This window comes from Manis pentadactyla, chromosome 1 (genome assembly GCF_030020395.1).
Source record: "Manis pentadactyla isolate mManPen7 chromosome 1, mManPen7.hap1, whole genome shotgun sequence".
Classification (NCBI taxonomy): domain Eukaryota; kingdom Metazoa; phylum Chordata; class Mammalia; order Pholidota; family Manidae; genus Manis; species Manis pentadactyla.
Genome location: NC_080019.1, coordinates 169,733,228 through 169,757,420, shown reverse-complemented (window position 1 = coordinate 169,757,420; position 24,193 = coordinate 169,733,228). Strand labels below are relative to the sequence as shown.

General features: G+C 39.4%; 1 protein-coding gene across 2 annotated transcripts in view; it reads right to left on the bottom strand.

Annotated features, from left to right (window-relative positions):
• Window positions 1-23,949, bottom strand: part of GRAMD1C (GRAM domain containing 1C) — a 119,126-nt gene extending 95,177 nt beyond the window's left edge. The window contains exon 1 of one of the 2 annotated variants that reach the window (XM_057502760.1): window positions 23,822-23,949. In XM_057502760.1, the coding sequence (XP_057358743.1) occupies window positions 23,822-23,848 (27 nt within the window). In that variant the 5' untranslated portion in view covers window positions 23,849-23,949. The remainder of the gene's footprint in view (window positions 1-23,821) is intronic. The other variant, XM_057502763.1, reaches the window with a different exon arrangement.
• Between the last annotated feature and the right edge of the window lie 244 nt (window positions 23,950-24,193).

Sequence of the window (24,193 nt, the reverse complement as noted above, 5' to 3'; positions counted from 1 at the left end):
CATGCAAGACACAAAGACCCACTCTACACGCAATTACCCAACACAAGCCACTAGGGGTCGCAGTTGTCCCAGTAAAGAAAGGCCAGTAGCAAGTGAAAATTTTGGCCCTCCCAGCTGACAGTCAATAGCACCTGTCAACATGAAAAGGCAAAAAAATATGATCCAGACAAGACTAACCCAGACAGCTTCAGCATCTGCTACATCTTCCCCTGAGAAGGAATCTGGGGAGATAGATTTAGCCAGTCTACCTGAAAAAGAATTCAAAACAAAAGTCATAACCATGCTGATGGACTTGCAGAGAAATATGCAAGAACTAAGGAAGGAGAATTCAGAAATAAAACAAGCTCTGGAAGGACTTCAAAACAGAATGGACGAGATGCAAGAGACCATTAATGGACTAGAAAACAGAGAACAGGAACGCAGAGAAGCTGATGCAGAGAGAGATAAAAGGATCTCCAGGAATGAAAGAATTTTAAGAGAGCTGAGTGATCAATCTAAAAGGAATAATATAAGAATCATAGGTATTCCAGAAGAAGTAGAGAGAGAAAAGGGGATAGAAAATGTCTTTGAAGAAATAATTGCTGAAAATTTCCCCAAACTAGGGGAAGAAATGGCCTCTCAGACCACAGAGGTACACAGAACTCCCATGACAAGGGATCCAAGGAGGGCAACACCAAGACACATAATAATTAAAATGGCAAAGATCAAAGACAAGGACAAAGTATTACAAGCAGCCAGAGAGAAAAAAAAGGTTACCTACAAAGGAAAACCCATCAGGCTATCATCAGACTTCTCAACAGAAACCCTACAGGCCAGAAGAGAATGGCATGATATACTTAATGCAATGAAACAGAAGGGCCTTGAACCAAGACTACTGTATCCAGCACGAATATCATTTAAATATGAAGGAGGGATTAAACAATTCCCAGACAAGCAAAAGTTGAGGGAATTTGCCTCCCACAAACCACCTCTACAGGGCATCCTACAGGGACTGCTCTAGATGGGAGCACTCCTAAAAAGAGCACACAACAAAACACCCAACATATGAAGAAGGGAGGAGGAGGAATAAGAAGGGAGAGAAATAAAGAATCATCAGATTGTGTTTATAATAGCTCAACAAGCGAGTTAAGTTAGACAGTAAGATAGTAAAGAAGCTAACCCTAAACCTTTGGTAACCACAAACTTAAAGCCTGCAATGGCAATAAATTCATACCTTTCAATAATCACCCTAAATGTAAATGGACTGAATGCACCAATCAAAAGACACAGAGTAATAGAATGGATAAAAAAGCAAGATCCATCCATATGCTGCTTACAAGAGACTCCCCTCAAACCCAAAGACGCGCACAGACTTAAAGTCAAGGGATGGAAAAAGATATTTCAAGCAAACAACAGAGAGAAGAAAGCAGGTGTTGCAATTCTGGTATCAGACAAAACAGACTTCAAAATAAAGAAAGTAACAAAAGACAAAGAAGGACATTACATAATGATAAAGGGCTCAGTCCATCAAGAGGATATAACCATTATAAATATATATGCACCCAATACAGGAGCACCAACATACCTGAAACAAATATTAACAGAACTAAAGGAGGAAATAGAATGCAATGCATTCATTCTAGGAGACTTCAACACACCACTCACTCCAAAGGACAGATCCACCAGACAGAAAATAAGTAAGGACACAGAGGCACTGAACAACACACTAGAACAGATGGACCTAATAGACATCTACAGAACTCTACATCCAAAAGCAACAGGATACACGTTCTTCTCAAGTGCACATGGAACATTCTCCAGAATAGACCACATACTAGGACACAAAAAGAGCCTCAGTAAATTCCAAAAGATTGAAATCCTACCAACCAACTTTTCAGACCACAAAGGCATTAAACTAGAAATAAACTGTTCAAAGAAAGCAAAAAGGCTCACAAACACATGGAGGCTAAACAACACGCTCCTAAATAATCAATGGATCAATGACCAAATCAAAATGGAGATCCAGCAATATATGGAAACAAATGACAACAACAACACTAAGCCCCAACTTCTGTGGGACGCAGCAAAAGCAGTCTTAAGAGGAAAGTATATAGCACTCCAAGCATATTTAAAAAAGGAAGAGCAATCCCAAATGAACGGTCTAATGTCACAACTATCAAAATTGGAAAAAGAAGAACAAATGAGGCCTAAGGTCAGCAGAAGGAGGGACATAATAAAGATCAGAGAAGAAATAAATAAAATTGAGAAGAATAAAACAATAGCAAAAATCAATGAAACCAAGAGCTGGTTCTTCGAGAAAATAAACAAAATAGATAAGCCTCTAGCCAGACTTATTAAGAGGAAAAGAGAGTCAACACAAATCAACAGTATCAGAAATGAGAAAGGAAAAATCACAACAGATCCCGCAGAAATACAAAGAATTATTAGAGAGTACTATGAAAACCTATATGCTAACAAGCTGGGAAACCTAGGAGAAATGGACAACTTCCTAGAAAAATACAACCTTCCAAGACTGAGCCAAAAAGAAACAGAAAATCTAAACAGACCAATTACCAGCAACGAAATTGAAGCGGTAATCAAAAAACTACCATAGAACAAAACCCCCGGGCCAGATGGATTTACCTCGGAATTTTATCAGACATACAGGGAAGACATAATACCCATTCTCCTTAAAGTTTTCCAAGAAATAGAAGAGGAGGGGATACTCCCAAACTCATTCTATGAAGCTAACATCACCCTAATACCAAAACCAGGCAAAGACACCACCAAAAAAGAAAACTACAGACCAATATCCCTGATGAACGTAGACGCAAAAATACTCAACAAAATATTAGCAAACCGAATTCAAAAATACATCAAAACCATCGTACACCATGACGAAGTGGGATTCATCCCAGGGATGCAAGGATGGCACAACATTCGAAAGTCCATCAATATCATCCACCACATCAACAAAAAGAAAGACAAAAACCACATGATCATCTCCATAGATGCTGAAAAAGCATTTGACAAAGTTCAACATCCATTCATGATAAAAACTCTCAGCAAAATGGGAATAGAGGGCAAGTACCTCAACATAATAAAGGCCATCTATGAAAAACCCACAGCCAACATTATATTGAATAGCGAGAAGCTGAAAGCATTTCCGCTGAGATCGGGAACTAGACAGGGATGCCCACTCTCCCCACTGTTATTTAACATAGTACTGGAGGTCCTAGCCACAGCAATCAGACAAAACAAAAAAATACAAGGAATCCAGATTGGAAAAGAAGAAGTCAAACTGTCACTATTTGCAGATGACATGATACTGTACATAAAAAACCCTAAAGACTCCACCCCAAAACTACTAGAACTGATATCGGAATACAGCAAAGTTGCAGGATACAAAATCAACACACAGAAATCTGTGGCTTGCCTATATACCAACAATGAACCAACAGAAAGAGAAATCAGGAAAACAACTCCATTCACAATTGCATCAAAAAAAATAAAATACCTAGGAATAAACCTAACCAAAGAAGTGAAAGACTTATACTCTGAAAACTACAAGTCACTCTTAAGAGAAATTAAAGGGGACACTAACAGATGGAAACTCATCCCATGCTCGTGGCTAGGAAGAATTAATATCGTCAAAATGGCCATCCTGCCCAAAGCAATATACAGATTTGATGCAATCCCTATGAAACTACCAGCAACATTCTTCAATGAACTGGAACAAATAATTCAAAAATTCATATGGAACCACCAAAGACCCCGAATAGCCAAAGCAATCCTGAGAAAGAAGAATAAAGTAGGGGGGATCTCACTCCCCAACTTCAAGCTCTATTATAAAGCCATAGTAATCAAGACAATTTGGTACTGGCACAAGAACAGAGCCACAGACCAATGGAACAGACTAGACAATCCAGACATTAACTCAGACATATATGGTCAATTAATATTTGATAAAGGAGCCATGGACATACAATGGCGAAATGACAGTCTCTTCAACAGATGGTGCTGGCAAAACTGGACAGCTACATGTAGGAGAATGAAACTGGACCATCGTCTAACCCCATATACAAAAGTAAACTCAAAATGGATCAAAGACCTGAATGTAAGTCATGAAACCATTAAACTCTTGGAAGAAAACATAGGCACAAACCTCTTAGACATAAACATGAGTGACCTCTTCTTGAACATATCTCCCCGGGCAAGGAAAACAACAGCAAAAATGAACAAGTGGGACTATATTAAGCTGAAAAGCTTCTGTACAGCAAAAGACACCATCAATAGAACAAAAAGGAACCCTACAGTATGGGAGAATATCTTTGAAAATGACACATCCGATAAAGGCTTGACGTCCAGAATATATAAAGAGCTCACACGCCTCAACAAACAAAAAACAAATAACCCAATTAAAAGATGGGCAAAGGAACTGAACAGACGGTTCTCCAAAAAAGAAATACAGATGGCCAACAGACACATGAAAAGATGCTCCACATGGCTAATTATCAGAGAAATGCAAATTAAAACTACAATGAGGTATCACCTCACACCAGTAAGGATGGCTGCCATCCAAAAGACGAACAACAACAAATGTTGGCGAGGCTGTGGAGAAAGGGGAACCCTCCTACACTGCTGGTGGGAATGTAAACTTGTTCAACCATTGTGGAAAGCAGTATGGAGGTACATCAAAATGCTCAAAACAGACATACCATTTGACCCAGGAATTGCACTCCTAGGAATTTACCCTAAGAATGCAGCAATCAAGTATGAGAAAGACCAATGTACCCCTATGTTTATCGCAGCACTATTTACAATAGCCAAGAATTGGAAGCAACCTAAATGTCCATCGATAGATGAATGGATAAAGAAGATGTGGTACATATACACAATGGAATACTACTCAGCCATAAGAAAAGGGCAAATCCAACCATTTGCAGCAACATGGATGGAGCTGGAGGGTATTTTGCTCAGTGAAACAAGCCAAGCAGAGAAAGAGAAATACCAAATGATTTCACTCATCTGTGGAATATAAGAACAAAGGAAAAACTGAAGGAACAAAACAGCAGCAGAATCACAGAACTCAAGAATGGACTAACAGGTACCAAAGGGAAAGGGACTGGGGAGGATGGGTGGGTAGGGAGGGATAAGGGGGGGAGAAGTAGGGGGGTATTAAGATTAGCATCCATAGCGGGGTGGGAGAAAGGGGAGGGCTGTACAACACAGAGAAGACAAGTAGTGATTCTACAACAGGTTGCTACGCTGATGGACAGTGACTGTAAAGGAGTATATAGGGGGGACCTGGTATAGGGGAGAGCCTAGTAAACAAAGTATTCGTCATGTAAGTGTAGATTAATGATTAAAAAAAAAAAATGCAGTTCCTATGTGGTGACCTCTAATGAGTTCTACACAATGATATAAAGGACATATAAAAGTGTAGGCAAAGGGTCTGTTTGTGTTTATACAGAGGATCAAAGCCTAATTTGGCTACCCCGAAAATGAACTAAGATACGATATGAAAAAGAACTTCCATTCAAAAATTCATATGGAAACACCAAAGACCCCGAATAGCCAAAGCAATCCTGAGAAAGAAGAATAAAGTAGGGGGGATCTCACTCCCCAACTTCAAGCTCTACTATAAAGCCATAGTAATCAAGACAATTTGGTACTGGCACAAGAGCAGAGCCACAGACCAATGGAACAGACTAGAGAATCCAGACATTAACCCAGACATATATGGTCAATTAATATTTGATAAAGGAGCCATGGACATACAATGGTGAAATGACAGTCTCTTCAACAGGTGGTGCTGGCAAAACTGGACAGCTACATGTAGGAGAATGAAACTGGACCATTGTCTAACCCCATATACAAAAGTAAACTCAAAATGGATCAAAGACCTGAATGTAAGCCATGAAACCATTAAACTCTTGGAAGAAAACATAGGCACAAACCTCTTAGACATAAACATGAGTGACCTCTTCTTGAACATATCTCCCCGGGCAAGGAAAACAACAGCAAAAATGAGTAAGTGGGACTGTATTAAGCTGAAAAGCTTCTGTACAGCAAAAGACACCATCAATAGAACAAGAAGGATCCCTACCGTATGGGAGAATATCTTTGAAAATGACACATCCGATAAAGGCTTGATGTCCAGAATATATAAGGAGCTCACATGCCTCAACAAACAAAAAACAAATAACCCAATTAAAAAATGGGCAGAGGAACTGAACAGACAGTTCTCCAAAAAAGAAATACAGATGGCCAAAAGACACATGAAAAGATGCTCCACATCGCTAATTATCAGAGAAATGCAAATTAAAACTACAATGAGGTATCACCTCACACCAGTAAGGATGGCTGCCATCCAAAAGACAAACAACAACAAATGTTGGCGAGGCTGTGGAGAAAGGGGAACCCTCCTACACTGCTGGTGGGAATGTAAGTTAGTTCAACCATTGTGGAAAGCAGTATGGAGGTACATCAAAATGCTCAAAACAGACTTACCATTTGACCCAGGAATTCCACTCCTAGGAATTTACCCTAAGAACGCAGCAATCAAGTTTGAGAAAGACAGATGCACCCCTATGTTTATTGCAGCACTATTTACAATAGCCAAGAATTGGAAGCAACCTAAATGTCCATCAATAGATGAATGGATAAAGAAGAGGTGGTACATATACACAATGGAATACTACTCAGCCATAAGAAAAGGGCGAATCCAATCATTTGCAGCAACATGGATGGAGCTGGAGGGTATTATGCTCAGTGAAACAAGCCAAGCGGAGAAAGAGAAATACCAAATGATTTCACTCATCTGTGGAATATAAGAACAAAGGAAAAACTGAAGGAACAAAACAGCAGCAGAATCACAGAACTCAAGAATGGACTAACAGAGGATCAAAGCCTAATTGGGCTACCCCGAAAATGAACTAAGATACGATATGAAAAAGAACTTCCAACATCTGCACTCTCTGGAAGACTCATGCCAGAAGATGATCATCAAAAAACCCCAACAAAGATCCACGCACTGCTACAGCTGTAGATGCACTCATCCCACCAGTTCCTGGACTTGCCATGGGAATGAGGAAGGAGATATCTAAGCTGGCCTGTGCATACAGTAAAACAACAAAATTGGACTGGATCTATACTGTTGGAACTTAACCAAGAATTTGGAGAAGTGCAAATTGTAGCGCTCCAAAGTCTTACAACTACAAACTATTTACTGTTAAAAGAACATATGGCATGTGAACAGTCCCCAGGAATGGGTTGTTTTAATTTGTCTGATTTCTCTCAGACTGTTCAAGTTCAGTTGGACAATATCCACCATATCATAGATAAGTTTTCACAAATGCCTAAGGTGCCTAACTGGTTTTCTTGGTTTCACTGGAGATGGCTGGTAATTACAGATATGCTTTGGTTATGTAACTATACTCCTATTATGTTAATGTGTGTGTGCAATTTAAGTAGTAGTTTAAAACCTATACATGCTGAAGTTACTCTACAAGAAGATATATCAAAGAAATAATCAATCTTCCCATGTTTTCTTCCGCCTGCTACTTCTATAGCTTTTCTTCTTCCTTCCTAATTACAACCCTTAAATAGAATTCATGCCTCATATCAAATTTACCGAGTATCATAATTCTTCCAAGTGGTAAAGATACCTCAAGACAAATGCTGGGCATAGAAGCCACAGGGCATAAATATGCAAAGAAGTAAAAAGCTAACTTTTTCAAACAATAAGGCTTCTCTCTCACTTACCAACTTTACATTTCCCTGTATGGCCCCGGAAGATGACTGGTTAGCCAGAGATGGGTAAGATTCCTCAAGGGAGGAACAACCTAAGACAGGCACAGTCGCAGGGGGGCCATTAGGTGAGAAATTGGGGATCAACAGAGGTTAGGCTTAGAACCTCACCCCCCCGTTCTGAGAGAAATCTTCTGCATACGTGGATGTTTTATTGCCCTGGTCTAGCTTGGATTAACACATAGTCTACAGGCACACACCTGATCATCTACATGTGCTCTCTTACAACACTAAACTATGTTTTCTACCTTTATCTTGTATCTACCTACCACTTCAGCATTTTATTAAAAATAATAATAATAAAGAGAGAAATGTGGTATCCACATATAAATCAAGTATAAAAACCAAATGAGTATTCATATTTGAACTGACTGTTTAGAGTTCATAATGCATGAGCAAAACCGAAAGTTTCTGTGATGACTGCCCTTGTACTGTTCACTATGTAACTTATTCATTATGTAAGAATTTGTTCTACATGTAAAAACTTGTTTGTTATGCCTCAGAAGATTGGAGACTGACAAAAATTAGGCATGGGGTGGATTAATGATTGTGCATTGAGCATTGACTCCCCTATACAGAATTTTATTGTCGTTAACAACCATTTGATCAATAAATATGAGAGATGCCCTCACAAAAAAAAAAAAAAAAAAAAGGACAGACTTCCAATGGTAAAATAAATTAGTAACTGGGATGTAATGTATAGCATAAGGAATATAGTCAAGATATTGTAACAGCCTGGTAGGGTGATAGCTGGAACCTAGAATTATGTATATAAATGTTCTACCACTGTGTTGTACACTTGAAACTCATGTAATGTAATACTGTGTGTCAACTACCCTTCAATAAAAAATAATTATTTAAAAAAAAAAAAAAAGAACTTCCAACATCAGCACTCTCGGGAAGACACATGACAGAAGATGATCAGAAAAAAAAAAAAAAAAAAAAAAAAACTTCAACAAAGATCCACGCACTGTCACAGGTGTAGATGCACTCATCCCACCAGTTCCTGGACTTGCCATGGGAAAGATGAAGGAGATATCTAAGCTGGCCTGTGCATACAGTAAAACAAAAATTGGACTGGATCTATACTGTTGGAACTCAACCAAGAATTAGGAGAAGTGCAAATTGTAGCACTCCAAAATCTTACAACCACAGACTATTTATCGTTAAAAGAACATATGGGATATGAACAGTCCCCAGGAATGGGGTGTTCTAGTTTATCTGAATTCTCTCAGACTGTTTAAGTTCAGTCGGACAATATCCACCATATCATAGATAAGTTTTCACAAATGCCTAAGGTGCCTAACTGGTTTTCTTGGTTTCACTGGAGATGGCTGGTAATTACAGGTATGCTTTGGTTAGGTAACTATATTCCTATTATGTTAATGTGTGTGCACAATTTAATTAGTCGTTTAAAACCTATCCATGCTGAAGTTACTCTACAAGAAGATATGTCAAAGAAATAATCAATCTTCCCAGGTTTTCTTCTGCCTGCTACTTCTGTAGCTTTTCTTCTTCCTACCTAATCACAACCTTTAAATAGAACTCATGCCACATGTCGAATTTACCGAGTATCATAATTCTTCCAAGTGGTAAAGACACCTCAAGACAAATGATGGGCATAGAAGCCACAGGGCATAAATATGCAAAGAAGTAAAAAGCTAACCTTTTCAAACGATAAGGCTTCTCTCTCACTTACCAACTTAACATTTCCCTGTATGGCCCCGGAAGATGACTGGTTAGCCAGAGACGGGTAAGATTCCTCAAGGGAGGAACAACCTAAGACAGGCACAGTCGCAGGGGGCCATCTGGTGAGAAAATGGGGAGCAGCAGAGGTGAGGCTTAGAACCTCCCCCCTCATGTTCTGAGAGAAATCTTCTGCATACATGGATGTTTATTGCCCTCGTCTAGCGCGGATTAACACATAGTCTACAGGCACACACCTGATCATCTACATTTGCTCTCTTACAACACTAAACTCTGTTTTCTACCTTTATCTCGTATCTACCTACCACTTCAGCATTTTATTAAAAATAATAATAATAGAGAAATGTGGTATCCACATATAAATCAGGTTTAAAAATCAAATGAATATTCATATTTGAACTGACTGTGTATAGTTCATAATGCATTAACAAAACCGAAAGCTTCTGTGATGACTGCCCTTGCACTGTTCACCATGTAACTTATTCACTATGTAAGAATTTGTACTCCATGTAAGAATTTGTTCGTTATGCATCAGAAGATTGGAGACTGACGAAAAGTGGGCTTGGGGTGGATTAATGATTGTGCATTGAGTATTGACCCCCCTATACAGAGATTTGTTGTGGTTAACAACTATTTGATCAATAAATATGAGAGATGCCCTCACAATATATATATATATATATATATATATATATAAACACACTTCCAATTGTAAAATAAATAAGTAACCGGGATGTAATGTATAGCATAAGGAATATAGTCAAAATATTGTAACAACTTGGTATGGTGATACCTGGTACCTAGAAATATCATGTATATAAATGTTGAGTCGCTGTGTTGTACACCTGAAACTAATGTAATGCAATGCTGTTGTCAACTACCCTTCAATAAAAAAAAAAAAAAAAAAAATGTCAGAGAAAAAGTGACTTATTTTTCAGGGAACTTAACCATCATTTCTTCCAGTGGTAGTACTATTTTTGACCCAACTGATCTGCATAGACCTTTGGCCTTCACATTAAAAGGCCCAGGTTGCTCTGCTTTCTGAGGTTTTGCTGTCATTTCTTGCTCTGTCTATGTGTTATCACTAAGTAATTACCCTGTCTCCAATTTTGGAATATAGAATTCCAATATTCTATTCAACTACAAGATGGGGACCAACTTATTTAGGCTTATAAAAAATATGTCAAAAATGTATTAAATTCTAAATGAAGACTTGAGGAATCCCCTTATATCACCATGAACTTTGATATAGCTCTTCAGGCTCTTTTTTATTTTTGTTTGCTTCTGAGTCCTGATAGTTCTGGTTTAGGTAACTGACCTCTGAAAAAGTCAGTAAAATTTCTGAGGTTTATGTGCCCTTAAGTCTATTCCATGTGAATTCATATAAAAATTCCTCAAAATAAGTGCTTGCAATCAGCATAGAGACCTAAACTGAGCCAAAGTTGTCCTTCGCTCTAAATTAGTGCTTCTCAAACTTGAATGTGCATAAAGTCTTCTGGTGATCTTGTGAAAATGAAGATTTTGATTCACCAAGTCTGACATAGGCCCAAGATTCTGTGTTTCTAATCAGCTGACAAATGATACCAAGTGTGCTGGCCCCACATACTACACTTTGAGTAGCAAAGCTCTAAAACACATATCTCTTTTTTTCTCTCTCCTGTTTCTAAGTCCTCACTCCCTTGCATTTTCTTATTCTTACTTTACCTTTTTTCTTGCTTTATGGTAATTAGACAGTACAGAAGGTCAAAATACTATAATAGTCATAAACTTTCCCTAATGTGACCAAAAATAATTTAACCAATATAGATGATATGATCTTTAAGATGTATAGTTATTTTGGTATATTTCTTAGCAATTAAATATTTTCCTTAGGATATGGTTTTTAAAAACTTATCACTTTAAGTTTAATAAAAACTGTTACTCATGTTGATTCAGTAATATTCAATTACTGAACTGCTAATTTTGAACAGAATGATGGTATTTATACTAATCCTTATAACCTACTATCCATTTTAGTCTACACTAAAATTGTAAGAAATTTTGCTACCAAGTATACCTAATCCTCAAAAGATCAGCTTTCTAATGAATTAATATTAGAACTATATATGCCTTCCAATTTTATATAAAAGGCTTATAGGCTCAAGATGGTGGCATGAGTAGGGCAGCAGAAATCTCCTCCCAAAACCATATATATTTTGAAAATACAGCAAATGTAACTATTCCTAAAAGAGAGACCAGAAGATACAGTACAACAGCCAGGCTACATCTACATCTGCAAGAACTTAGCATCTCATGAAAAGGGTAAGATACAAAGCCGTGACCTGGCGGGACCTGAGCACTCCCCCCACGCCAGCTCACCAGTGGGAAGAAAAGAACCAGAGTTGGGAGGGAGTGGAAGTACAGGACTACTAAATAACCAGCTTTAGTAATCTGCACCGGGAGCACAGACACACACTGCATGGTGTACTGGATATTAGAGAATCAGAAAAGTAAAATCCGAGATGGAGACTGCAAGTGGGTCACCACAGCCAGCTCCCCTGGGACAAAAGAAAAGCGGGCACTTTTAAAAGTCTTAAAGGGATAAGAGTTTAACAGGTGGATGAAATCATCCCAGCACACTCAGCCAAGCAGACTGGGACTCTTAAGGAACTTCAGGCACCCTAAACCCCAGGTGACAAGACAGCTCCGAAGCCCTTCACGACAATAAGCAGCCTGCAGTTTATTCCCCCCGCTGGCACTGCAAGCAAACCGGCTGACCCGCCATTGCTGCAGACCAGCCAGGAGAAGCTCCACCCACAGCAACCACACAGTCTTCTCCCAGCATGCAGCTAACTGGGTCAGACCCAGAGGCTGCCCCTGTACTCAGCTGCCCAGCACAGACAGAGGAAGACGGCACAAAATCCGGATTCTCAAAGGAGAACACATGCTGTGCGCCTGCAACCCCCAGCAGTGCCCTAGGCCATCCTGAGGGCCATCCCACCCACAGCAGCTCAGGGGATTAACCCAGAGACTGCTCCCTGTGTGCGGATAAATGGCAAAGGCAGTGAAGAAGATCAAGGTGACCAACAAGCAGGAAGGGACATTGTTCTCCCAGCTGAATCATGTGCCATTTGCCAGGGGTCACTTCTATAACCATGAAAAGGCAGAAGAACCTGGTCCACTCCAAAATCACTCAAACACCAGAGAGAGGGCCTGGTGAGACAGATATAACCAATCTTCCTGAAAAAGAATTCAAAATAAAAGTCATAATCATGCTGATGTAGCTGCAGAGAAATATGCAACAGCTAAGGGATGAAGTCCAGAGGGAGATAACAGAAGTGAAACAATCAATGGAGGGACTTAAGAGCAGACTGGATGAGGTGCAAGAGACTGTTAATGGAATAGAAATCAGAGAATAGGAATACAGAGAAGTGGAGGCAGAGAGAGATAAAAGGATCTCTAGAAATGAAAGAATATTAAGAGAACTGTGTGACCAATCCAAACGGAACAATATTCACATTATAGGTGTACCAGAAGAAGAAGAGAGAGAAAAAGAGATAGAAAGTGTCTTTGAAGAAATAATTACTGAAAACTTCCCAAAGCTGGGGAAGGAAATAGTCTCTAAAACCATGGAAGCCCACAGATCTCCAAACACAAGGGACCCAAGGAGGACAACACCAAGACATATAATAATTAAAATGGCAAAGATCAAAGACAAGGACAGAGTATTAAAGGTAGCCAGAGAGAAAAAGATCACCTACAAAGGAAAACCCATCAGGCTATCATCAGACTTCTCAACAGAAACCCTACAGGCTAGAAGAGAATGGCACGATACACTTAATGCACTGAAACAGAAGGGCCTTGAACCAAGAATACTGTATCCAGCAAGGTTATCATTTAAATTTGAAGGAGAGATTAAACAATTTCCAGACAAGCAAAAGCTGAGGGAATTTGCCTCCCACAAACCACCTCTACAGGTTATGTTAAAGGGACTGCTCTAAATGGAAGTACTCCTAAAGCTAAATAGATGTCACCAGAGAAAATAAAATCACAGCAAAGAAAGCAGACCAACCAAATACTAACTAAAGGCAAAAAATAAAATCAGCTATCCACAAAAGCAGTCAAGGGAAACACAGAAGAGTACAGAATAAAACACCTAACATATAAAGAGTAGAGGAGGAAGAATAATAAGAAGGGAAAGAAATAAAGAATCATCAGACTGTATTCATAATAGCATAATAACTGAGTTAAAGTTAGATGGTTAGATAGTAAAGAAGCTACCCTTGAACCTTTGGAAACCATGAATCCAAAGCCTGCAATGGCAATAAGTACATATCTCTCAATAATCACCCTAAGTGCAAAGGACTGAATGAACCAATCAAAAGACAAAGAGTTACAGAGTGGATAAAAAAGCAAGACCCATCTATATGCTGCTTACAAGAGATGCACCTCAAACCCAAAGACTAAAAGTGAAGGGATGGTAAAAGATATTTCATGCAAACAATAGGGAGAAAAAAAGCAAGTCTTGCAGTACTTGTATCAGACAAAATAGATTTCAAAACAAAGAGAGTAACAAGAGATAAAGAAGGACATTACATAATGACAAAGGGGTCAGTCCAACAAGAGATAATAACCATTATAAATATCTATTCACACAACACAGGACCATCCACATATGTGAAACAAATAGTAACAGAATTAAAGGAGGAAATAGGATGCAATGCATTCATTTTAGAAGACTTCAACACACCACTCACTTCAAAGGACAGATCCACCAGACAGAAAATAAGTAAGGACACAGAGTCACTGAAAAACACACTAGAACAGATGGACCTAACAGACATCTACAGAACTCTACACCCAAAAGCAGCAGGATACACATTCTTCTCAAGTGCACATGGAACATTTTCCAGAATATGCCACATACTAGGCCACAAAAAGAGCCTCAGTAAATTCAAAAAGATTGAAATTCTATCAACCAACTTCTCAGATCACAAAGGTATAAAAGTAGAAATAAATTGTACAAAGAAAACAAAAAGGCTCACAAAAACATGGAGGCTTAACAACATGCTCCTAAATAATCAATGGATCAATGACCAAATTAAAACAAGAAATCAAGCAATATATGGAGACAAATGACAAAATGACAATGCCCCAACTTCTGTGGGACACAGAGAAGGCATTCTAAGAGGAAAGTATATAGCAATCCAGGCCTATTTAAAGAAGGAAGAACAATTCCAAATGAATAGTATAAAGTCACAATTATTGAAACTGGAAAAAGAAAAACAAATGAGGCCCAAAGTCAGCAGAAGGAGGTACATAATGAAGATCAGAGAAGAAATAAATACAATTGAGAAAATAAAACAATAGAAAAAAAATCAATGAAAACAAGAGCTGGCTCATTGAGAAAATAAACCAAATAGATAAACTGCTAGCCAGACTTATTAAAAGAAAAAAAAATCTACACACATAAACAGAATCAGAAATGAGAAAGAAAAAATCACAACGGACCCCACAGAAATACAAAGAATTATTAGAGAATACTATGAAAACCTATATGCTAACAAGCTGGAAAACCTAGAAGAAATGGACAACTTCCTAGAAAAATACAACCTTCCAAGACTAACCAAGGAAGAAACAGAAAATCTAAACAGACCAATTACCAGCTACAAAATTTAACCAGTAATCAAAAAACTACCTAAGAACAAAACCCATGACCAGATGGATTCACCACTAAATTTTATCAGACATATAGAGCGGATATAATACCCATTCTCCTTAAAGTTTTTCAAAAAATACAAGAGTAGGGAAAACCTCCAAACTCATTCTATGAAGCCAGCATTACTCCAATACCAAAACCAGGCAAAGACACCACAAAAAAAGAAAATTACACACCAATATCCGTGATGAACATAGATGCAAAAACACTCAACAAAATATTAGCAAGCCAAAATCAAAAATACATCAAGAGGATCCTACACCATGATTAAGTGGGATTCATCTCAGGGATGCAAGGATGGTACAACATCCGAAAATCCATCAACATCATCCACCACATAAACAAAAAGAAGGACAAAAACCACATGATCATCTCCATAGATGCTGAAGAAGCATTTGACAAAATTCAACAACCATTCATGATAAAAACTCTCAAAACATGGGTATACAGGACAAGTACCTCAACATAATAAAGGCCATATATGACAAACCCACAGCCAACGTCATACTTAACAGAAAGAAGCTGAAAGCTTTTTACCTAAGATTGGGAACAAGACAGGGATGCCCACTCTCCCCACTTTTATTCAACATGGTCCTGGAGGTCCTAGCCATGGCAATCAGAAAAAAACAAAGAAATACAAGGCATCCAGATTGGTAAGGAAGAAGTCAAACTGTCACTATTTGCAGATGACATGATATTGTACATAAAAACCCTAAAGACTCCACTCCAAAACTATTAGAAATAATATCTGAATTCAGCAAAGTTGCAGGATACAAAATTAATGCACAGAAATCTGTTGCTTTCCTATACACTAATGATGAACTAGCAGAAAGAGAAATCAGGAGAACAATTCCATTCACAACTGCATCAAAAAGAATAAAATACCTAGGAATAAACCTAACCAAGGAAGTGAAAGAACTATACTCTGAAAACCACAAAATACTCTTAAGAGAAATTAAAGAGGACACTAATAAATGGAAACTCATCCCATGCTCTTGGGTAGGAAGAATTAATATTGTCAAAATGGCTATCCTGCCTAAAGCAATCTACAGATTCAATGCAATCCCTACCAAAATACCAACAGCATTCTTCAATGAACTGGAACAAATAGTTCTAAAATTCATATGGAACCACAAAAGACACCAAATAGCATAAGCAATCCTGAGAAGGAAGAATAAAGCAGGGGGGATCTCGCTTCCCAACTTCAAGCTCTACTACAAAGCCACAGTAATCAAGACAATTAGGTACTGGCACAAGAACAGATCCACAGACCAGTGGAACAGAACAGAGAGTCCAGATATTAACCCAAACATATATGGTCAATTAATAAATGATGAAGGAGCCATGGATATACAATGGGGAAATGGGAGCCTCTTCAACAGCTGGTGTTGGCAAAACTGGACAGCTACATGTAAGAGAAGGAAACTGGATCATTGCCTAACCCCATACACAAAAGTAAATTCGAAATGGATCAAAGACCTAAATGTAAGTCATGAAACCATAAAACTCCTAGAAAAAAACATAGGCAAAAATCTCATGGACATAAACACGAGCAACTTCTTCATGAACATATCTCCCCAGGCAAGGGAAACAAAAACAAAAATGAAGAAGTGGGACTATATCAAACTACAAAGCTTCTGTACAGCAAAGGACACCATCAGTAGAACAAAAAGGCATCCTACAGTATGGGAGAATATATTCATAAATGACATATCTGATAAAGGATGAACATCCAAAATATATAAAGAGCTCATGCACCTCAACAAATAAAAAGCAAATAATCCAATCAAAAAATGGGCAGAGGATCTGAACAGACACTTCTCCAAAGAAGAAATTCAGATGGCCAACAGGCACATGAAAAGATGCTCCACATCGCTAATCATCAGAGAAATGCAAATTAAAACCACAATGAGATATCACCTCACACCAGTTAGGATGGCCAACATCCAAAAGACAAACAACAATAAATGTTGGTGAGGTTGTGGAGAAAGGGGAACCCTCCTACACTGCTGGTGGGAATGTAAATTAGTTCAACCATTGTGGAAAGCAGTATGAGGTTCCTCAAAAAACTAAAAATAGAAATACCATTTGACCCAGGAATTCCACTCCTAGGATTTACCTTAAGAATGCAGGAGCCCAGTTTGAAAAAGACAGATGCACCGCTATGTTTATCAGAGCACTATTTACAATAGCCAAGAAATGGAAGCAACCTAAGTGTCCATCAGTAGATGAATGGATAAAGAAGATGTGGTACATACAAACAATGGAATATTATTCAGTCATAAGAAGAAAACAAATCCTACAGTTTACAATATCAGTGGAGCTAGAGGGTATTATGCTCAGTGAAATAAGACAGGAGGAGAAAGACAAGTACCAAATGATTTCAATTATCTGCAGAGCATAAGAACAAAGCAAAAACTGAAGGAACAGAACAGCAGCAGACTCACAGAACCCAAGAATGGACTAACAGTTATCAAAGGGAAAGGGACTGGGGAGGATGGGTGGGAAGGGATGGATAAGGGGGAAAAAGGGGCATTACGATTAGCAGACATAATGTTGTGGGGGGGCACGGGGGAAGACAGTACAACACAGAGAAGACAAGTAATGATTCTATAGCATCTTACTATGCTGATGGACATTGACTGTAATGGGGTATGTGGTGGGGCCTTGATAAGGGTGGGGGGAGTCTAGTAACCATAATGTTGCTCATGTAATTGTACATTAATGATACCAAAATTTTAAAAAAAATTTCACTTCTAGTTTCATTATGCCAAATTCTAGCCAATGGCTCATAACTCTCATAGAAATTGCTAAATTCAGAATGAGACTTTAATATAATAAATGATAGCATTCAGATGGTAACAGACATGTTCTTACCAAAAGACTCTGTGTACCTAGTCAACAAGCAGTAGTCTCATTTTACAGTGAGGAAACCTGAAGCATATCCAGGTTAATGCAACCAAGTGAGACAGTGCAAATAGAACATCAAACTCTTAACTTGAAAACGTATCTTACAATCATTATTCACCACAGGTCAAACATTGTTAAACTTCCTTTTAGGTACAGGAACTAATTCAATCAAAATTATATAAAGCAACTGGCTTCTCTATAACATTTAGAAACGTGGTTTGTGTACAATGTTAGTCTCTTGCAATAATACACTCTGTGGTGTAGTTTCTCCCAGGGAAACTGAAGCAGATAATTTCACTCCCTCAAACCGGACAACAGTGCATTCTAGTGGCCAAAGGAAAACATAATAAGAAACATCTTTGGGACTATAGACAAAAACTTCAATCTAGAAGCTAATTAAGAAAATATTGTAAGCATTATACAAAGTGCTGTAGACAAATAAAATGTGTATTTAAGATGAAAATGAAAATATAAGAAAGAAAAAATATTACCCAAAAGAGCCAGTCACCACTCCAATTATGTAAATTTGGCCCCTGTTTTTTTAACTGACACTACATTATTCTCATCCCCAGTTGGATTGGGATTTTCCTCCAACTCTTCCCGTGACTCAGTGACAAAGCTTGCTTGAATCCCCTTTGTTTACTACCTGAGAACAAATATCAAACAATTTAAGTTACATATTGAGAAATACCCATTTAAAAAAGAAATGTATTAATGTTCAAAATATATACATTAACTTGAAAAGGACAATATTTAAGCTTTAGAAAACAGTAATTAATGTTTTTGTTCCTACCATTCATATATTTACACATACAACAAATATTTTACAACTACAGAGGCCAACATGGGGGCTAGGGGTGCCAACCCAACCCCATGCAGTTGAAAATCAACATGTAACTTTTAACTCCCCCCAAATTTAACTACTAATAGCCTGCTGTTGACCAGAAGCCTTACTAATCACATAAACAGTCAGTTAACACATATTTTGTATATCTATTATATACTGTATTCTTACAATAAAGCTCAAGAAAATAAAATGATTTTTCAGATTGTCACCAATCTCTAAAAATTTTTCCCATATATATATATTTTTTAATCTACATATAAGTGGACCTGTGCAGTTCAAACGTGTGTTGTTCAAGGGTCAACTGTATTATTTGTTAGATAGTTTGGCACTAGGGATTCAGAAACAAATAAAACAAAGTCCTTTCCCTCCAGAATTTCATAGCTAGAGGAACAAAAACACAGTAAAAAAAAATATGATGTAATAAGAGTGACAACTGGTTTAGCCTCTTTGGAGAATAATTTACAATGCCTAATAGGGTCTAAGATGGACATAAATTACAAGCCAGCAATTTAGTGTGTACATGGCATCAACAATGTTTGCAATGCTAATAAAGTGGAAACACTTTATTTCCCATTGGTAGGAAAATTGACAAATTAACTCTGATTTATAAAAACAATGGAACTAAAATAAATATGTCTCAACCAGGCACTGGCCCCCACCCCACCCCCACCCCAATCTATAGAGCACTCAGGGGAAGTAATACCCTGTGCAAGATAGGGACCCACTGGGTAGTCATTCATGAAAGGACAGTCATTACAGAGTTCAAACAAAGAGAGAAAGGGGGTGGGCTGGGGGAGCAGCCATTAGAAGAGCGGACAGCTCACCAGGCCCTTAAATCCCTCTGCTCCTCCTGCCATCTATGCCTCTGTGTAGTGAGAATCCTGATATTCAGGGTACACAGAAAAGCACCCATGCACCTGTGTGGCACAGCCAAGGGGTCATTCAAACCCAGCTTAATCGTAGATTCTAAAAAGTAACCACTGCTTTGGGAGAAGCCTCTGACCTTGGTAATACTGATCTGAAGCCCTTTGGAGGAAGAAATTTATAAATAAAAGGGTACAGAGGCTCATTCCACCTGACAACAGATATTCATTAACCACCACAAAAGAGAGAAAAAGAAACAAAGATGCACACAGGGGAAGAAACAAACAAACAAAAACTGAAACAGAAGTGAACGATCTGACCCAGTTAGAAATCCAAAATTTATTAAAATAATTTACACAACAAAAGATAAAAGATTGGCTTTTGCAGCTCTACAGCATAGGTTTTGCATTAACTTCAACAGCTACAGAAATGCATCAATTAGCAAATTTTCACAGCTTTCATCAAAACTGGGCTCAAACAACAGTTATACCTGGAGATCCCACTATATTTAAAATAAACAACAAATAGGTATGTCTCACCTTAACCACCAGAACTACTGCCTTGCCTAAATTCTCCCTGGTCATAACACACATTGCTCTAAAATACCCCGTTGTGGCAATGCATGCTCTGACCAATGAGTAATAAATTTAAATCACAATTTTAGAGCTTACAAATTGGCTTCTTAAAAACTGGGGCCCATGGACCACCCCGTCAATCCCAAGTTAAAATACTTAATGGTCACTCGATGTTAAATAAAAACAGGGCCTTCAAAATTGATATTATATAAGACCTCATTAGCGAGATGATTATTCCTGCTGCTTCTCCATTTAGCAGCCCACATGGCCTGTTCATGGGGAAAAAATGGTATCTCACAATTGATTACTGTGTCCTTCATGTTGGGGTCCTATCCCTGAAGGCCTCTGTACCCAACAATACTGAAGTTCTGACTCTATCCAGAGTCTGGCAAATATTTTGATACTATAAATTTGGCTAATATGTTCTGTTTGTTGCCTCCTTCAATGACCTCTCAGCCACAGTTCACCTTCACCTCCAGATGGACACAAGAAACCTTTACCAAGCTACCAACAGGGAACCTCAAAAGTCTGGGCATCGCATGGAACCTCTACAGGCCAGATCTTAATTGTATCCAGTTTTCTCCAGGAACACAGGTGTGACACGACATCAGTTACATCCTCCTGACACACCTATCCAGGACAAATACTGAGAAAGGAGCTCGCAAAAAGGGGATGGGCCACTGCCCTACACACAGTGTAAGGCCTGCCATCTTGGCGAAATTCCTGAAAATTATTTGGTAACCAAGGGCCACTCTATCCTTGACAATGTCAAGAAACAGCTATTGACCCTCTCAGCACCCACAATAACACAAGGCCAGCATCTTTAGGCCTTTTCTGGTTCTGGACGCAATATAGCCCTCATTCACAAATTTTACTGTGCCAATTTATGACGTCACTTGCAACTGTCAGCCATGAGTGGGTCCCTTTCCAAAAAGGATTCTAAAATTTGTCAGAATTACACCACACTCCCATTAGGGCTACTTCCCCCCCAACGCAAACACACACACAAAGAATCCTTCACTGTAGAGACTTTTGCACCCTCTTTTCATGACTTTTGGAGTCTCTGGACCACTCATAATGTCCATAAACATTGTCCAAGGATGCAAGAAACTACCTCCTCAAGCCCATGTGACAAGCCATTGGTGCAGGATTTACTGACAGCAGATTGGACTCCCCTGGAAACAGAGGCTCCCGCAAGCCCTAAGCCTGGGAGCCCTCACACCCAGCTGCCCATTGCCCCTAGGATCCTGGATGTTCAGCACAGCCACCAAGGCTTCCTTGCTACAGACAGAACCAAATCTGAACCCCCAGGCATATCCCACACACAGGAGGGCATGGCCTCCCCTGTCCTCATTCCTTTGCCAGATGTCATGCTGCTGGAAGAGGTCACCCCTCTTCTGAACCCCTTGAATGCCTGGGGAGCAACATGGGTTCACCTGAGGAACAGCAACAGGAATCTGTACAGTTTGAACTCCCACGTGAAGTCTGCTGACAACCTTTGCTGCTCAGCGGGCAGCATCACCACTGTTACACATGATGGGGCTCACTGGAGACTTACTGCTTTTATCCCTTAACTGGGGGGCCCCTGACAAAGGAGAGGACCCTTGGGTAAAGAACTCTGCGATGCTCTTGCTTCACAGATACTCAAAATACAAATCAAGGTCACACCTGTCTCTACATACACTAAAGCCACAATAAAAGGCCTCATCAAAGCACTCCTTAACCTTGTCAGAGTTCCAGACATTACTGATAGTGACCAAGCACTCATTTTATTTCTCAAAATACACATCACTGGGCTCTTGAACAAGGCCTTCAATGGAACATTCATCTTCTTTACTGGCTTCCAGCTGCAGGCCTAAGAGAGCCACAATGGGTTCCTTAAACACATTCAAATATGGTATATTTCAGGCATTGGTCAAACATCAGGGGTGAGTTGTAATAAGGAGTCTCATCCAATTGTTCTCACATTTGCCTGCTGACTGCTTTTAAGCATCACCCCTCTCCCCACTCTTCCTCTTCTGTCCCTTAAATGGACAAGCTGGTATGAGAGCCTGGGTGTTCCTTTGGCGTAGATGGGAAAGTCAAACTAAGCAAGCCTTAGTCCACATACAGGAACCTTCACCCTGATGCTGTAAAAACCCAGAGCCTGCTTCCTTTCCTTGCCCTTTCAAGTCATTTCTGATCTGCTTGAGAAGGCTAGGTAAGTGTGTAAGTATATAATAATCCTTCATATAGAAATAATAAACCTTTTCATACCTTCATGCTATGTGTGAAATAAGTGTATAAGTATATAATGATATATGTTATTATATATATTAGGTATGTGTATAAGTATATAATAATCCCTTATAGAGAAATAATAAACTTTTCATACCTTCATGCTATGTATGAGGCATCATTCTATATCCAAATCAAATTCTGAGGAGGGGGAAGGGGGTAACCATTCTGACTTTGTAGCAAGGCTACAATATAATCTCCGTCTAATTTACTGGCCCTGTGGTCATTGGCAATCACTCAATTTCTCTAAATCTGTTTTCTCCGACTCTCCAGTAGGGATAATAATTCTTTCTAGTCTATACAAGAGGCTCATTGGGAGCAGGAAGCATGTCTGTGTTGCTCACTATCTTACCCCAAACACCCAGTGCTAGGCTCATAGTTGAATGAATGAATGACTGGGTTCATGAATACCTATCTTGCCCATCTCATAGTAATGTTTTGAGAACTGAAATAGTACATCCATTCATTTGTTGTCAACAATTATTTGAGTGCCTCTGTCATTTTGTAAACTATAAAATGCTACTCACATAAGAGGTATTGCACTGATTACAATTCTTAAAAGATATGTATACACACACAACCAAACTCAATGTCATGAGAATAGTGTTCAGAAATGCAGGTACACCTTCAAAAAGTAGACTTTCACCTTTAAAATTAATCAGCAAGTTCTTTCGTTTATTAAACAAGGGAGTAAAATTACAAAACTAGGTGAAACCAAAAACTTCCTTGACAACACACTGATTTAAATTATGTAGAGTTCTGAGCCCTTTCCTTTATTCAAGAGCTGATAGTTAAGGGAAGGTACTGAGACTAGATCAACGGGATATCGAGTCAGAACCATGACACCAGAGCCTGAGTCGGTGGGGCCTGAGGCCGAGGCACCTGGATTCGGGCATTTCGGGACAAAGTCCCAGAACTCCGCGTCCACAGAAGTGCAGACGTTCCCATCATCGCCCCAAGGGGAAAGGCTAGCAGCAAGCACAGGAAACGGTTCCCTGGAGAACAACTTTCCAAATTACTCCAAAGACCACTCCAAAGAAAAGAGAAGGGAGGGATGAATTATCATAACCTGAGAGGGTTCAAACAACCACTGGGAAGAAACCTGTGGTGCACTGCCCCCACCAGGGAACCCGCCCGAGAGGCGCCGCTTACCTGACGGAGGGGCAGGGCGCCCTCCATCGCGGCTCCCTCCGCCGTCGCGGAACCGCGCACGCGCGCCCCGCCGCGGAGAGGGGGCGGCCAGGCGCGCGCCCCGCGCCCACCCCTGGCGCGCGCTCCGGGCTCCCGGCCCCGCGCGCCTGGCCCGCCCACCTGCCGAGGGCCGCCAGGAGTTCTTGCCGACGTGCCTTGCGCCCTCTGGCGGCAGTCGAGGACCCCCGGCGTTTGTCTCTTCTATGGATGAAGTGTTCATTTGTTAGCCTAAAGGCCAGTCTTTTTCTTTTCTTAATTTTTTATTAAGGTATTATTGATATACACTCTTACGAAGGTTTCACATGAAAAAGCAATGTGGTTACTACATTTTCC